Raw genomic sequence first — 16,454 nt, 5'->3', positions numbered from 1 at the left:
GATCAAATCTGAAATGTTCAGATACAATATTACCAGTATCCTGCTCGACACAGTCATGTCATTTAAATACAGGTATCTGAGTGTAATGTTGTAAAGCGATATGAGGTGGAACGAGGATGTGAGAACTCTGGTAGGGAAGGAAATAGTCAGTTTTGGTTTATTGCAAGAATTTTAGGAAATAAAGGTTCACCTGTGAAGGAGACCACGTATAGGGCACTGGTGTGACCTGTTCTTGAGTACTGCTTGAATGTTTGGGATCTGTACCAGTTCAGATTGACGGAAGAGATCCAAGAAATTCAGAGGCGGGCTGCTAGATTTGTTACCAGTAGGTTCACACAACATGGAACATGGAAGTGTTATGGAGATGCTTTGGGAACTTACATGAGAATCCCTGGAGGAAAGGCGATGTGCTTTTTGAGAAACACTACTGAGAAAATTTAAAGAACTGGCATTTGAAGCTGACAGCCAAACAATCCTACTGCTGCCAACATACGTCGCACGTAAGGACCACGAAGATAAGATACGAGAAATTACGGCTCACACGGAGACATACAGGCAGTAGTTTTTCCCTCACTCTATTTGCAAGTGAAACAGGAAAGGAAATGATTACTAATGGTGCAGTGTACCCTCTGCCACACACGGCACGGTGGCTTGCGGAGTACCGTCAAACGGGGTGATTTGGGACGGTTTTGTGGTTATTTTGATTGTAATTTTCGTATATATTGTTAGAATAAATTGGAAATGGTAGGGTATATGTGTAAAAAATAAAATATCCCAGAACCAGAAAGTGTATGTGTAAGTATATTTATCTGAGGCAGTTAAATAAAGTGTCCGATGTCACCCCATCGATTGGGGTGATTTCGGACACGTGTTTTTTAAATCTCTGTCCAAAGTTACAGTATATAGAGGGCAAATTCGGACAGTTACTGCCTTTTTTAAAAATTCTACATGCTTTTTATTCAATTTTGGTGACATTTTACACATTTTAAGGCAGCCCTTTGTTACGAATAAGTGATATGGAATGATATAATGAATTTTATATATTACAGATAAATTTTTATTTCGCAAGAATTTAAATAAACAGTCTCTTTGTTCACTTCTGCACAAGCTCATTTAATACTTTCGCTTAAGCGAACGGAAAGATCTTCTGACTGTCATTTGAGGAATAAACGCACCCATTCTTCTCCTGGCAAATTATTATGAAATTTCTTCTCTTTTCGGCTAGATTTATCAAGGTAACCTTTACCTTAATATCTAACATCCAGTTTAGTGAAGGGAAATTCCCAATGTGCAGCCCTTCAGATACCTTGCTTCAACATTTCTTCTTCTTCTTCTTCTTCTTCTTCTTCTTTATTTAGCACTGGCTGTCCTCCCATTTTTTTCGGATGTGCTTCCTGCACTTCATTTTGTAGTGTTGATTTAAGTATACCATACAAATCACACGCTTTTCTGTACAATAATTTACCACTCTGAATATCACGAACAGCTTTATCTAAAAGTTCTGGGTCATAATTAGACCATACTGTAGTACCTCTCCTGCTCTTATACATTCTTGGCACTGTCCGAAATCACCCCACACAGTACACAGTTTTACAAAAACCGTCTATTTTATAACCTCGCACGAGAAACTCGACATACTTGTACAGGAATTGTCTCAATGCTGTTAGCTACTGGGAGTGTCAACAGTTACAGTTACTATAACTTCCCACTCAGTGCAACAATAGGAAGTTTCCACTTTATGATAATGCTTGGATTTTTAACACTGAGACTGTTCGTCAATTATTCACCTAGGGAAACAATTGATGCAAAATAAAAGTTGTTGAAAGCGATAAATGCAATCCTGCGCTTAAAATAACTGGCACACGGACGTTAAAATAGGTAACACTTTGTTTCTGTGCAGTAACAAAGAGAAAATAAGCCATACTGTCCGAAATCGCCCCAGTGTCCAAAATCACCCTGTTTAACGGTATATATATAGATGTAGATATCAGGAACATTTAGGTAAAGGACGTGTTCCTAGCTGCAAGGTGATGAGTACAGAGGATGTCGGTGTACGAAGACATTGCATCCACTTTGGCCAACGAGTCTGGAGGTAGCAGGACCAGAATTATGGAAAGGTGGTGAAAGAAGTGAGCTGTGTCTTGAATGTAGGATGGGAGCTTACAGACAATGGTTTGAAACTGTTGGGTCATCAAAGGCAGGGGTTCATTCTGTGGGAGCATTGTACCCAATTACAATGGAATGGGCTGTAGGGAGACCTTCAGGGCTGGATTTGTAAAGTTTGGTGAGTAGATAAAAGGTAGGGGGGGGGGGGGGGGGGGACGTGTTGCTGATGAGAGGAGCATTGGATTCAGGTGCCAAGTTTTGGGATGGATCTAACACCTTGAAGAGTTGCTTGAGGTCATGTTGGTTTTCTGGGATGGGATCACAGTTGGTTTGTATGCAGAGATGTCAGAAAGTTGGTGGAGAACTGCTGCCAAAAAGTTGGTGGAGAACTGCTGCCAAAAAGTTGGTGGAGAACTGCTGCCAAAAAGTTGGTGGAGAACTCCTGCCAAAAAGTTGGTGGAGAACTGCTGCCAAAAAGTTGGTGGAGAACTGCTGCCAAAAAGTTGGTGGAGAACTGCTGCCAAAAAGTTTGTGGAGAACTCCTGCCAAAAAGTTGGTGGAGAACTCCTGCCAAAAAGTTGGTGGAGAACTCCTGCCGAAAAGTTGGTGGAGAACTCCTGCCGAAAAGTTTGTGGAGAACTGCTGCCGAAAAGTTGGTGGAGAACTGCTACCAAAAAGTTGGTGGAGAACTCCTGCCGAAAAGTTGGTGGAGAACTCCTGCCGAAAAGTTGGTGGAGAACTGCTGCCGAAAAGTTGGTGGAGAACTGCTGCCGAAAAGTTTGTGGAGAACTGCTGACGAAAAGTTGGTGGAGAACTCCTGCCGAAAAGTTGGTGGAGAACTGCTGCCGAAAAGTTGGTGGAGAACTGCTGCCGAAAAGTTGGTGGAGAACTGCTGCCGAAAAGTTTGTGGAGAACTCCTGCCAAAAAGTTGGTGGAGAACTCCTGCCAAAAAGTTGGTGGAGAACTCCTGCCAAAAAGTTGGTGGAGAACTCCTGCCAAAAAGTTTGTGGAGAACTCCTGCCAAAAAGTTGGTGGAGAACTCCTGCCAAAAAGTTTGTGGAGAACTGCTGCCAAAAAGTTTGTGGAGAACTGCTGCCAAAAAGTTTGTGGAGAACTGCTGCCAAAAAGTTGGTGGAGAACTGCTGCCAAAAAGTTGGTGGAGAACTCCTGCCAAAAAGTTGGTGGAGAACTCCTGCCAAAAAGTTGGTGGAGAACTCCTGCCAAAAAGTTGGTGGAGAACTCCTGCCAAAAAGTTGGTGGAGAACTCCTGCCAAAAAGTTGGTGGAGAACTGCTGCCGAAAAGTTGGTGGAGAACTCCTGCCGAAAAGTTGGTGGAGAACTGCTGCCGAAAAGTTGGTGGAGAACTGCTGCCGAAAAGTTGGTGGAGAACTCCTGCCGAAAAGTTGGTGGAGAACTGCTGCCAAAAAGTTGGTGGAGAACTCCTGCCAAAAAGTTGGTGGAGAACTCCTGCCAAAAAGTTGGTGGAGAACTCCTGCCAAAAAGTTGGTGGAGAACTGCTGCCAAAAAGTTTGTGGAGAACTCCTGCCAAAAAGTTTGTGGAGAACTGCTGCCAAAAAGTTGGTGGAGAACTCCTGCCAAAAAGTTGGTGGAGAACTCCTGCCAAAAAGTTGGTGGAGAACTCCTGCCAAAAAGTTGGTGGAGAACTCCTGCCAAAAAGTTGGTGGAGAACTCCTGCCGAAAAGTTGGTGGAGAACTGCTGCCGAAAAGTTGGTGGAGAACTGCTGCCGAAAAGTTGGTGGAGAACTCCTGCCGAAAAGTTGGTGGAGAACTGCTGCCGAAAAGTTGGTGGAGAACTGCTGCCGAAAAGTTGGTGGAGAACTCCTGCCGAAAAGTTGGTGGAGAACTGCTGCCGAAAAGTTGGTGGAGAACTGCTGCCGAAAAGTTGGTGGAGAACTCCTGCCAAAAAGTTGGTGGAGAACTCCTGCCAAAAAGTTGGTGGAGAACTCCTGCCAAAAAGTTGGTGGAGAACTCCTGCCAAAAAGTTGGTGGAGAACTCCTGCCAAAAAGTTGGTGGAGAACTGCTGCCGAAAAGTTGGTGGAGAACTGCTGCCGAAAAGTTGGTGGAGAACTGCTGCCGAAAAGTTGGTGGAGAACTGCTGCCGAAAAGTTGGTGGAGAACTGCTGCCGAAAAGTTGGTGGAGAACTCCTGCCGAAAAGTTGGTGGAGAACTCCTGCCGAAAAGTTGGTGGAGAACTGCTGCCGAAAAGTTGGTGGAGAACTGCTGCCGAAAAGTTGGTGGAGAACTGCTGCCGAAAAGTTGGTGGAGAACTGCTGCCGAAAAGTTGGTGGAGAACTCCTGCCGAAAAGTTGGTGGAGAACTCCTGCCAAAAAGTTGGTGGAGAACTGCTGCCAAAAAGTTGGTGGAGAACTGCTGCCGAAAAGTTGGTGGAGAACTCTTGCCGAAAAGTTGGTGGAGAACTCCTGCCGAAAAGTTGGTGGAGAACTCCTGCCGAAAAGTTGGTGGAGAACTCCTGCCAAAAAGTTGGTGGAGAACTCCTGCCACATAATGTAATAACCTTGTGCCAAATTGTGTGTGATATAACTTAGAACAAATTCTTATTATTATCGCTGTGAGCATATCATTCTTGGGATACTCTACAGAAGGTGCCTTCCACAGCTGCTTCTGCCTCATTACTGCATAACTTTATTGTTTTCACATCTGTCAACATTATCCTTCACTGCAGAAGTTTACACAACGTAATTTGCGGAAGAATTGATGAATGACAGTGCTAATGGAGGGACGTGGGAAAGATACTGAGCCAAAAATTAAGTGTAGTGACTCATATGATTTTGATCACATATTGACATATTACAGGACAGAATTACCAGCTAGTATCTACCTTTAAGAAGTGAAATGAGTAGTACTGCTAACAGACACATGTAAAAGAAAGACTGAGAGACTTGCTAGCTTTTGGAGCTAAGAGTTCCTTTGTCAGAGATGAGATATTGGTAGGTTGGTAAAGGTTACAGAGGAAAGGCTGGCCTGTAAGACCCCACGATGCAAGAGCTCTCGAATATGAAAGGAAAGGTTTGTTCTATAGCGGAGGTTGTTGTGCTGATTATCATTCAATGTCTGTGTGAATGTATATAACGTTTTAGTGCCTTTCATGTAAATTTTTATGATGCACTAGTTTTATTTCTTCAGTAAAAAGACACTTAAACACAAAGACACAGAACACTTGCAATTAACACTGGTTATATGAAAAATTGTGTTGAATGGAGTAAAAAAGTGTGTTGGCCAGCAGTGGCAGAGGCGATAAAATGGATAGACTGTAATGAAGTTATAACAGTATAAGCTGCATGACTTGATAGTTCGATACTGCGAACTGAAATTGTATGGGAGTATGCATGAAGCATTCGGCTCCGAACTTTGTCATAATCCTACTCCAATTATGATTACACAGACAATGATTTAATTTACAGACTACCATGTTGACAGACACTGCCCACAGTATCAAAGTAAGACCAGAACTGAGAAGCATTGTGTGAGAACTTTCTACTATACCCCTGGTTTCACATTCAGCTGCAGCATTCTGTTCTGATGTATGTGGCAAACTGATTTCACAGATAATAACTGCCTTCTTGAAATGATTATGAAGTAGACTATTAACAAACGCTGTTCGATTGTCAATACTAGTAAATTTACGTCTACTCCTTAATAAATCAAAGTCTCTAAAATGTTATGAATATAATAGAGGGAAACATTCCACGTGGGAAAAATATAACTAAAAATAAAGATGCTGTAACTTACCAAATGAAAGCGTTGGTATGTTGATAGGAGACAATAAAAAACACACACAAACACACACACAAATTTTGAGCTTTCGCAACCCAAGGTTGCTTCATCAGGAAAGAGGGAAGGAGAGGGAAAGACGAAAGGATGTGGGTTTTAAGGGAGAGAGTAAACAGTCATTCCAATCCCGGGAGGGGAAAGACATACCTTATACACTCGCACACATGTAACGCCGGAAATGCATATCCTCCTATTTCCATCTATTGTACTATTTTTTTCCTTGTTTTGTTACCTCAAGATATGACATTTCTGTCTCTTTATATATTGTAATTGTTTTACTGTTTGTATATATATATATTTAAGCACTTATGTCGATGTATAATTGGTTTGTTTCGTAAATATTATTTGTATTTTTACGCTGGGTCTTGCCTAGGGAAAACTGCTATCGAACGATTACATCGATAGGTCGTGTGAAGAATCAAAGTGTGTAGGATCTTTGGTAGTGTTAACTCTGCCGCGTGGAGCGCGGGCAGAGCAAGAGGGAGTCTGGCTGGAGCAGCGAGTGGAGCAGGTGTGTTGTGTGTAGCTCCCGCGAGTTGCAGCGCTTTCGGGGTTTGGCAGCATGTAATTGCGCTCGACTTGCGATAATAGTTTCTGACATGGTGTCGCGGACGGGAAGCATTAGCTGGCGCACATCAAGAGCCCATTTCGTCTGGTGACCGTGTTGAGAAGAAGGCGCGCCAACATCCAGCTTCTGCAACAGCGACGCCCGACAATGAGTGACTGTCGCCACCTCCTCGATCGATGGCTTCAAACCTTCAATCAACCAACAAGGAAGACTGGAAGCACGTAAAGTTTTAGAACTGTATGGCAGACCTCAGCTTTTCAAATTGTTCCATTTGCCTCGCAAAATTACAGCAACTTAGCATGAACCTTTGTTGCTCATTGTCCCAATTGCATTACCAAGCAGCGTCCCTTCCTTTTCCGAAATCAACCCGAGTGTCGTTGAAATTCAGATGCCAGCATTAAAGTACAATCATTCCATTTCACTGCTTTAATTTCAAAGTTCAGTTTAAGTATTCATAGCTGGCTACAATATTTAGATTACGCAAGCACAAATTAAGAGTGCGAGTTTAGTTACCGTATTTTAGCTTACCTGTGACTGCAGCTCAGCTTGGTACGTACTAAATCTTACTATTGTTAATTGTTCAGAATCATTTAATTCAAGTTCAAAGCTAAATCTCTTATTTCTAAATTGCGTAGATTCAAGTAGCTTTTGAAATGATTGTTGAGGTAGTCCAAGACTAACCGTATTTTACTGAATTTCGATGTGCTTAAGAAAGAAAGCTTCTTATTAATTTCAGTCACTAAATTAACTTTCAGTTTTCCGGTTTTATTAATTCTTTTCCTAAATTAAGTCAGAGTGCAGCGAAAGTTATTACTTCTGACAAACTTTCAGTTTTCACACTACACGTATCAACCTTCAGTTGCCACGCTTCTAGTGCTAATTATATGTGTAATTACCTTTCTTTTTCAGTTACTATAGTAATTGTCCTTAGGACTGGCGACCGTAATTTCCCCCAAATTTCAAATATCTAAATACCGCTAGTTAATTGTTAATGTAACGGCCGCACATTTACTTTCTTTATTAACTTTACCCCTTTTCAAAATTAATTTCCACCAGTTTCATTTGCATTTTTCCTTTCATTTAGATGTCACACACACACACACACACACACACACACACACACACACACACACTCTCTCTCTCTCTCTTCTTTCCCCCTAAGGTAATTCTTTCCGTTCCCGGGATTGAAATGACTCCTTACCTTCTCCCTTAAAACCCACATCCATTTGTCTTTCCCTCTCCTTCCCTCTTTCCTGATGAAGCAACCTTGGGTTGCGAAAGCTCAAAATTTGTGTGTGTGTGTTTGTGTGTATTTTATTGTCTCCTCTCAACATACCAATGCTTTCGTTTGGTAAGTTACAGCATCTATTTTTTAGATATATTTTTCTCTAAAATGTTACATGCACGCATTCAGGCATTCAGTGAATGATGATTACTCACATTTCTAAATGTTTCAGGAGGTAGATCTCGCTGAGTGCTTCGTCGGTAATAAGTGCTGACTTACTTAACCTCAGTTCACACAGATTAGGACAGCCCTGTGAAATGGTAAGCACTGTCTCATTCTGGAGGTTGTCGGCACCTTGCAACTGCAGCCGTCGGAGCTGTGTTAGACATCCGGGCCTGCAATTATAAAGAAGAAAGGTATGTAACAGAGTTTTGAGTAAGAGTGTATAATTAAGTAAACATATCTAAAAACACAGATGATGTGACTTACCGAACGAAAGTGCTGGCAGGTCGATAGACACACAAACATACACATGAAATTCAAGCTTTTGCAACAAACTGTTGCCTCATCAGGAAAGAGGGAAGGAGAGGGAAAGACGAAAGGATGTGGGTTTTAAGGGAGAGGGTGAGGAGTCATTCCAATCCTGGGAGTGGAAAGACTTACCTTAGGGGGAAAAAAGGACAGGTATACACTCGCACACATACATATCCATCCGCACATACACAGACACAAGCAGACATTTTTTTCCGCTTTCAACAATACTGCTGCTACAAAATCCACCATTTCCAGTTCACAAACAGTTCCTTTCAGCTATTAAACAGCCATTTCGGCTAGTTCCAATAACTTTCACTTTTTTTCACTTTTTTTCCCATTTCCGTTTTTCCCACATCACTTGTCTTTTTTAGCCGCTTCCCACAGGTTTTAACATCATTATTTCTTCGTCAGACAATTGTTAGCCTCATTTTCACAAACTGCCACCACAAAACCACTCCTTTTAATACATTTACAGCCTTTACAAATGTCTGCTTGTGTCTGTGTATGTGAGGATGGATATGTGTGTGTGTGCAAGTGTATACCTGTCCTTTTTTCCCCCTAAGGTAAGTCTTTGCACTCCCGGGATTGGAATGACTCCTTACCCTCTCCCTTAAAACCCACATCCTTTCATCTTTCCCTCTCCTTCCCTCTTTCCTGATGAGGCAACAGTTTGTTGCGAAAGCTTGAATTTCGTGTGTATGTTTGTGTTTGTTTGTGTGTCTATCGACCTGCTAGTACTTTCGTTCGGTAAGTCACATCATCTGTGTTTTTAGACATATTTTTCCCACGTGGAATGTTTCCCTCTATTATATTCATTTCATTAATTAAGTAAACAGATGCGCCTATGTAATCATTTATAGAAATCTAATTATTTATATGTCACTCTGTCACTTGAGCTCCTACATTTTAATCATTGTGATAATAGATGTATTTTTACTCTTAAGATATTTGGACATTAAGAATAAGAGTATTAACTGCATACTTTTACCAGCACAGATACATAACAGAACAAATTTAGTCATGCAAGTGTACACACTTGAAGGTTTCCATCAGTGACCACAGAGATAACATACCGCAGCCCCATAAAACATACAGTCTTGTGCAACCATTCTTTACATCAACTAACAACAAAATCTTTCATTAGTATCTGAATTCAACACATTTGAATTTTAATTTACATTCTCCAGTACTTTTTTGATTATTTCTTCCCTTTGAACAATTATGTCACTGTTAACACATCCAGCAGTCATTTTTGAGAGTAATTTTTGAGAGTGCAGTTTCACACACAGGAATGAACAAAATTGCAGAAATATTATAGCCATTTCCGTCCACGCAAATGAAGTTCACAGTTCACAGTTTTTCAATCAATGTAACAGATGACATAGTGAAACACAACTCAAAATTTTAATTAACACTAATCGTTTGTTCCTGTTGGCATCTGAAGATTTCTCACATAATCCTTATCGTAAAACCAGCGTCACTATGTGACATGATAAAATTAGCAACAGTGTTACATTACCACTTTACATATTCTTTTCTTCAATTGGCCAACCACTTATGTTGTTTCTGTAGCATATTAAAATATGTGCAAAAAACAATTCAACTGACAACAATTAATTGTGGATCACAAAGTGCATTGTTCATTACCGAAATTGTTCGTTCTTCAAAAACCAATTTATGCTGTACTTTAACTCGGAAAAATCCCATATACCACAATACATAATGAATTTCTTCACACTGAAACTGTATGTATTCTGCAACCGAGTAGCAAATAATTAAACTGAATATAATTTTGAAATACGTGATATTATGCTCATCATGCACAGAATGTGAACAATTACAATTCACAAAACGTTGTCATCAGGCAAAGAATTATTTGGAGTGTTGGATACAGCGACACCAGTTGTTGTTGCATGAATATATGGCCATAGTGTAGAATACTTTTAAAAAATGACATCAAATAGTAAGTAATATAGGGTTCTTACACAGTCACAATCAAACTTAATCCTCACCCTGGGCAAATGCATTTTTTCGTGGAATCAAGTTTTCTGAAGAGTAATGAGCAATGTCCTCTTTTCAGACAGTTTTTCTGGTCTAGAAGATTTTTTTCTGTCTTTTTTTTTTATTTTACATCTGCTACTTACTCTTCTGTTCCTGTTAGAGACCATTCTTCATTGGTGATGAGGAGAACATATCATCAGATGTTTTGGTCCTCCACTTCCTCCTGTCAACTGATGATAATTTTGGCAGAGGATGGAAGTCAGACATGGGCACGTGCATTTGCACACTTGTAACATTCTCTTCTAGAACTCCCAGAGAAGTTTCTGGCTAGATTTTATTTGCTGGAACACTGTCTCAGATAATGATGTTATCCTTGATGATCTGCACTGCAGCTTATTCTCTTGATGTTACATGAGGAGGAGCAAAATCCTCCGCCAAAAAAACTCAGCATCCTGTGGGCATATTCCTGTAATTTCTTCTGCCTTCTTCACTGTTGCTTTTGCCACGTCTGAATAAACTACCACAGTGGTGAGTTCTGTTTCCCGAAAGTTCACAAGCTGACAGATGTGCCGTTAAATCTGGCCACACAACAGACAGCTGCTTTCAGATGGGCGAGCAATTAATACCATGTAGACTTAACAGCTAATGTGAGAAACTAAACTGCCACAACTGTTTGTTAATAACTGATTAACCTTCTAAGTGACATTGGTTTCTAAGTTGCTAGGCTTGACATACGAGTGGACAAGTGAGTAATGGTGTGAATATTTGCCAATGGCCTTCAAGGTACTCATCTTAAGAGCTGATTTTGTGTTTAGCTAGCATTTGTTGCTTGTGCATTTACTCCAGTGAAATCTGCTGCTATAAATGAACAGTAACCTCGATCGGTCCTTAAGAAGTCTTCTGCGAGAAGCACAATTATACCTTTCAATAATATTCTAAACGTCCACTTCTGCAGACACACACACACACACACACACACACACACACACACACACACACACACACCCCTCTCTCTCTCTCTCTCTCTCTCTCTCTGCTCGATAATGTTGAACTGAGAATATTCTGCATATTTTGTCATTTTCTCTCTCCTGACAGACAGCAGGTCTATGGTGTGCCCCACATGGGAATTCAACTCTCTTGTCAAATGGAGGTACAAGGGTTAGAACTTTAATAGTACGAACACTGCTGTAGAGGTGCAATACTAGACTAGACATGAAAGAATCAAATTATGTTGCAAATACCACACGTTAGTTACATACACCGACCTCACCTCAGCACGAAGGGACTCATCCGATCACCACTAAGCACGTGTGCATTTACAAGAAGAATGGAGCCTCATTTAGTGAAAGGTTTGACGTAGTGGCGTCACTACGTTTTCAAAACAAAAACAACTGAACTGGACACAAACTGATTGTGCTAGAGGACGTACAGCATGACAGTTTCACTAAAGTCCTCCAGAGTCTTGCGAGGCATCCGCATCCCTTTACAGAAGTCTGGGTGAAAGGTTCCAGTGGGGTAGGCTAAAAACGTGGCAGACATTCATCAGCCAGGTTGTACCCATGCAAGAGAAGTACCGTCTATTCTTACCGCATTGCTCGTCAGTAGTCGACACCGAGCAATCTGTGAGCTGGCCCGAGAGATAGGATTAATACATACGACAGTGTTTCACATTCTTAAACAGTGCCTAGGCACAAGGAAAGTTCGATCACAGTGGATCCCACACGATTTGACGGAAATCCAGAAATGGCTGCTGTTACACTTAGCCAGCCACTGGCTACTTCTGGCACAATGCCTGCATCCTAGGAGTTTGCTTACCCTCAGTTCTCAAGCGTTTCTCTGTTGAGATTATTTACAAATTCATGCGGCATACCATGTCATAGATGCGGTATCCCTTACGAACAATTTGCTTGCACAACAATCATTGCAGGTGCCACCGACCACATTCCCGAGCAGCGTGCAACTCGACAAACAGTGGTTCTGCTACTGTGGGACCAGTCTGCTCCGTGAGTCAAGTGATCACCATTCTCCCATGGGTATCCTGTAATTGGCATACAGAAATCCTCCAGCAGGCAGCTGTACACTGTGCTCAGTTCTGAGCCAGGAGATGGCTGCACTTCACAGCCCACCAGTTGGAACTTCACCAAAACCGGTCCAGACGCTCGCACCTACATTGCCATCACCGCAGTGTGCCCCTCTGAATGGTGCCGACATCGACCCGCCCCGACATCCACCCGCCCCGACATCCACCCGCCCCGACATCCACCCGCCCCGACATCCACCCGCCCCGACATCCACCCGCCCCGACATCCACCCGCCCCGACATCCACCCGCCCCGACATCCACCCGCCCCGACATCCACCCGCCCCGACATCCACCCGCCCCGACATCCACCCGCCCCGACATCCACCCGCCCCAACATCGACCCGCCCTGACATCAAGCCGTCTCCGTGCTGCAGTGCCTCCACTGCAAGCTATCACTGCACTGTGCCGCCTCCCTGCCTTGCAGTGTCCACACCATTCCATTTATGCGCCACGTCGTCTCTGCATCGAGTCATCTAGGTATCGAACCAGCTTCTCGTCCTGCCATCTCGGCACCACGGCACCGTAATGCCACTCGTCGCACTACACTGCGATCCCGACGTGGCAGAATGTGTTGCACTACAGACATTGCTCAGATATGAACTGGGAACTGGTTATACATTAGCGGATTTGTTTATGCTATTCTTAATGACATTGGATGGTCTTCAGGTTCTTATACAGAACTACACATGCCGTTAATAGTTGTGTTCCTTACTTCAACTGTGGCAGTCCTCGGTAATTGTGCACCATCCTTGCTACAGTGTCTGGATGTGAAATCTGTGAAGAGATGCTGCTTATACCCTACTGAAATGCTACAAACATGAAGGAGAGGTCCCAGAATGAGATTTTCACTCTGCAGCGGAGTGTGCACTGATATGAAACTTCCTGACAGATTAAGACTGTGTGCCGGACCGAGACTCGAACTCAGCACCTTTGCCTTTCACAAGGTTCGCAGGAGAGCTTCTGTGAAGTTTGGTAGATAGGAGACGAGGTACTGGGAGAATTGAAGCTGTCAGGATGCGGGTCATGAGTTGTGCTCGGGTAGCTCAGTTGGTAGAACACTTGCCCACGAAAAACAAAGGTCCTGAGTTCCAGTTTCGGTCCAGCACACAGTTTTAATCTGCCAGGGAGTTTGATGAAGGAGAGACTTTCTTACTTCCAATCATTGCACTGAATGAGACATGGGCCACACCTTACAAGCTGCATCTGAAAACAGAACAAATCAATAGTGTCATTGCAGGTCATCACGACAATCAGCCGTTTGTCAGAATCTCGGCAATGTGAACATTACGGTGGATTTCGTGTGGGACTGTGACAGTTTAATCCTGATGTATACCATAATTTTTGGAAGACAACCCGTGACCAGCTCTCAGAAAAGTGGTGATCCTTTCTGTAGAACTCATCCAGTAAATATGAGACCAATTTGTTTGATCGGTGGTGCCAGGAAGTCCTCTGACAACAGATGTACTCCCTGAACTTCAGCCATTGTGACTTCAACTTGATTCCTAAGATGAAGGAACCGCTTCATGGCATTAACTTCAGAACTGTTATAGAGACTCATCAGACACAGGCTGCACCATTCAAACGGTCAACACAAGTAATGTGGCTAAAATTATACCACAATCATAACATCGCTAACAACAGCATCTACACAATTCTGTTGACTATTCTGAAGACTGTAAAACTTTGAGACACGTTATCTTTTCTCTATTAGTTGTTAACAAAAAAACTGTCTAGAGTAGCATGGAGAGCTGCATCAAGCCAGTCTTTGGGCTAAAGACAACAACAACAACAACAACAACAACAACAACAGCAACAGCAACGACAAAAACTATCACCATTAAAGTTCCTGCCTTCATACGTGGACTGCTAACTGCATTCTCTTCCTTCTCTTTTCTTCCTTTTGTTTTCTTTGTTCTTGATGTATGAGGCCTGTTCAAAAAATTCCAGAACATTTGTAATTTAGTGCCAATGGTGTGTTGGAGCAAAATGTGGTTAGCATCCCTGCACATGCTTATGTTTAATGTGTAACTGCCAGAAGTTTCATTGTTGTATGTCAGTTATAGTTCAGTGCTGTGGTGAGTAGAATGTTGAGTCACGCAGTTTGAGAATTTCAAGATGGCAGAGTTAGAGGAGCAACGTACCCGTATCCAATTTTGTATGAAACTCAAGAAAACCCTTACAGAGACACACCTGATGACGCAGAAAGCCTACAGTGATGAGTACTTAAGTCATATTCGGTCTTACGAATGGTTCACGCAGTTTAAAAATGGGCAGACGGAAATTAAAGACGACACTCATTGAGGATGCCCTTTGACACCAACCGCTGATGCTCATGTCAGAAATGTCAACAAAATTGTGCACGCAAATCGAAGATTGCAGAAGAATTTAACATTTCAGCTTGATTGTCTAATAAAATCCTGACACAGCATCTTGGAATGCATCATGTTGCCACCAAGTTCGTCCCACAGCTCACGAGTTGAGACCAGAAATCCCTTTGCCTCACAATGTGTGAAGAGCTTTTGGATTACACAAATGAGAATGAGTTGTTCCTTAAGATAATCATAACTGGTGATGGGATGTGGGTCTGGGATTATGATGTTGAGACAGAGTTCAACCTTCACAATGGGTCAGGAAAGGTTCACCCATGAAGAAGAAGAAGGGAAAAAAAGTGAGAGAAAGAAAGAAAGAAAACTCATCAGGTGAGATCAAATATCAAACTCCTGCTTTGAAGGATAAGTTCATCACGAATTCATGCCTCAGTGACAAACTTAATCGATGGTACTATCAGGATGTGTTGTGACGCCTGCAAGAACATGCGAGAAGGAAATAGCCTGAAATGTGGCGGGACAATTCGTGGCCCTCGCATCGCAATAACACAGCCACGCATTTGTCCCTGTTGGTGCGTGCCTATTGCACAAACAGCAAAACCGTTGTCCTGCCTCATCTTCCGTACTCTCCAGACCTGGCCCCTGTGGGCATTTTTGTTTATTTCCAAAGTTCAAAACGTGTTGAAAGGACAAACATTTGAAACAATAGACAAGATAAAAGAATATTCACAGACAGCGAATGATCTGTTGCATATTAAAGTGATGTCTGAAATTTGGTATTCTCGGCACATTCTTGACTCTTTGGATCGCGGAATATTGAATTCCCTAACAATTTCCAAAAAGGAATGTCCCACAAGTCTAACTCCAACTACCATTCTGCACTAAAAGTCTTAATTCCCATCGTGCGACCGTAGTCACATCAGATTTCACACAAATCACCTGAGTACATATGACAGCTCCACCAATGCACTGCCCTTTTATATCTTGCGTATGCGATACTGCCACCATCTATATATTTTATTTTTTTTATTTACACATCAAGTTCCGGTAGGACCAAATTGAGGAGCAAATCTCCAAGGTCATGGAACGAGTCAGTACGCGAAATTACTACATTTTGTAGACTGGCAAGACAGCCAATCCACTAGGACGGGAGGCCGAAGGGCACGCGTTTAAGCTCACGCAGGATGGCGTGAGGTCTGGAACAGGACCAGGTCTTTATAGTAGCAAAAATAGTACATAGCTTCTGGAATACTTAACTTTAATCCATAATTGGTGAATATCGGTCTGACGGTACATGCATCACAAGATAAATAACAATTGATAATGGCGCCTTGCTAGGTCGTAGCAAATGACGTAGCTGAAGGCTATGCTAACTATCGTCTCGGCAAATGAGAGCGTCATTTGTCAGTGAACCATCGCTAGCAAAGTCGGCTGTACAACTGGGGCGAGTGCCAGGAAATCTCTCTAGACCTGCCGTGTGGCGGCGATCGGTCTGCAATCACTGACAGTGGCGACACGCGGGTCCGACGTATACTACCGGACCGCGGCCGATTTAAAGTCTGCCACCTAGCAAGTGTGGTGTCTGGCGGTGACACCACACTACATAAAAGTAATAAAAGATAAGAATAAAATGTTTATCAACCCCAAAAAGTCAGTCCATAAGTTTAAGTAAACGCAATCAACAATACAACAAGAATCAGCTTCATTTTTCAAGTAACTCCTCGACAGCATGGAAGGAGTGACCCATGAGGAAACTCTTCAGTTTCAATTTGATAGTGCATGGATGACTACTAAGAT

The 16,454-nt window shown here is 42.4% G+C and overlaps 1 protein-coding gene across 2 annotated transcripts in view; it reads right to left on the bottom strand.

Moving 5' to 3' along the window:
- The window catches only part of LOC126427905 (F-box/LRR-repeat protein 7-like), a 144,748-nt gene that overhangs the window by 28,307 nt on the left and 99,987 nt on the right, over positions 1 to 16,454 (bottom strand). For both annotated transcript variants that reach the window (XM_050089793.1, XM_050089792.1), the window contains exon 5: positions 7,929 to 8,108. In XM_050089793.1, coding sequence (XP_049945750.1) covers positions 7,929 to 8,108 — 180 coding nt within the window. The remainder of the gene's footprint in view (positions 1 to 7,928; positions 8,109 to 16,454) is intronic.

The sequence above is a fragment of the Schistocerca serialis genome, chromosome 12 (genome assembly GCF_023864345.2).
Source record: "Schistocerca serialis cubense isolate TAMUIC-IGC-003099 chromosome 12, iqSchSeri2.2, whole genome shotgun sequence".
Taxonomy (NCBI): domain Eukaryota; kingdom Metazoa; phylum Arthropoda; class Insecta; order Orthoptera; family Acrididae; genus Schistocerca; species Schistocerca serialis.
This window is presented reverse-complemented; position numbering and strand designations above follow the sequence as displayed.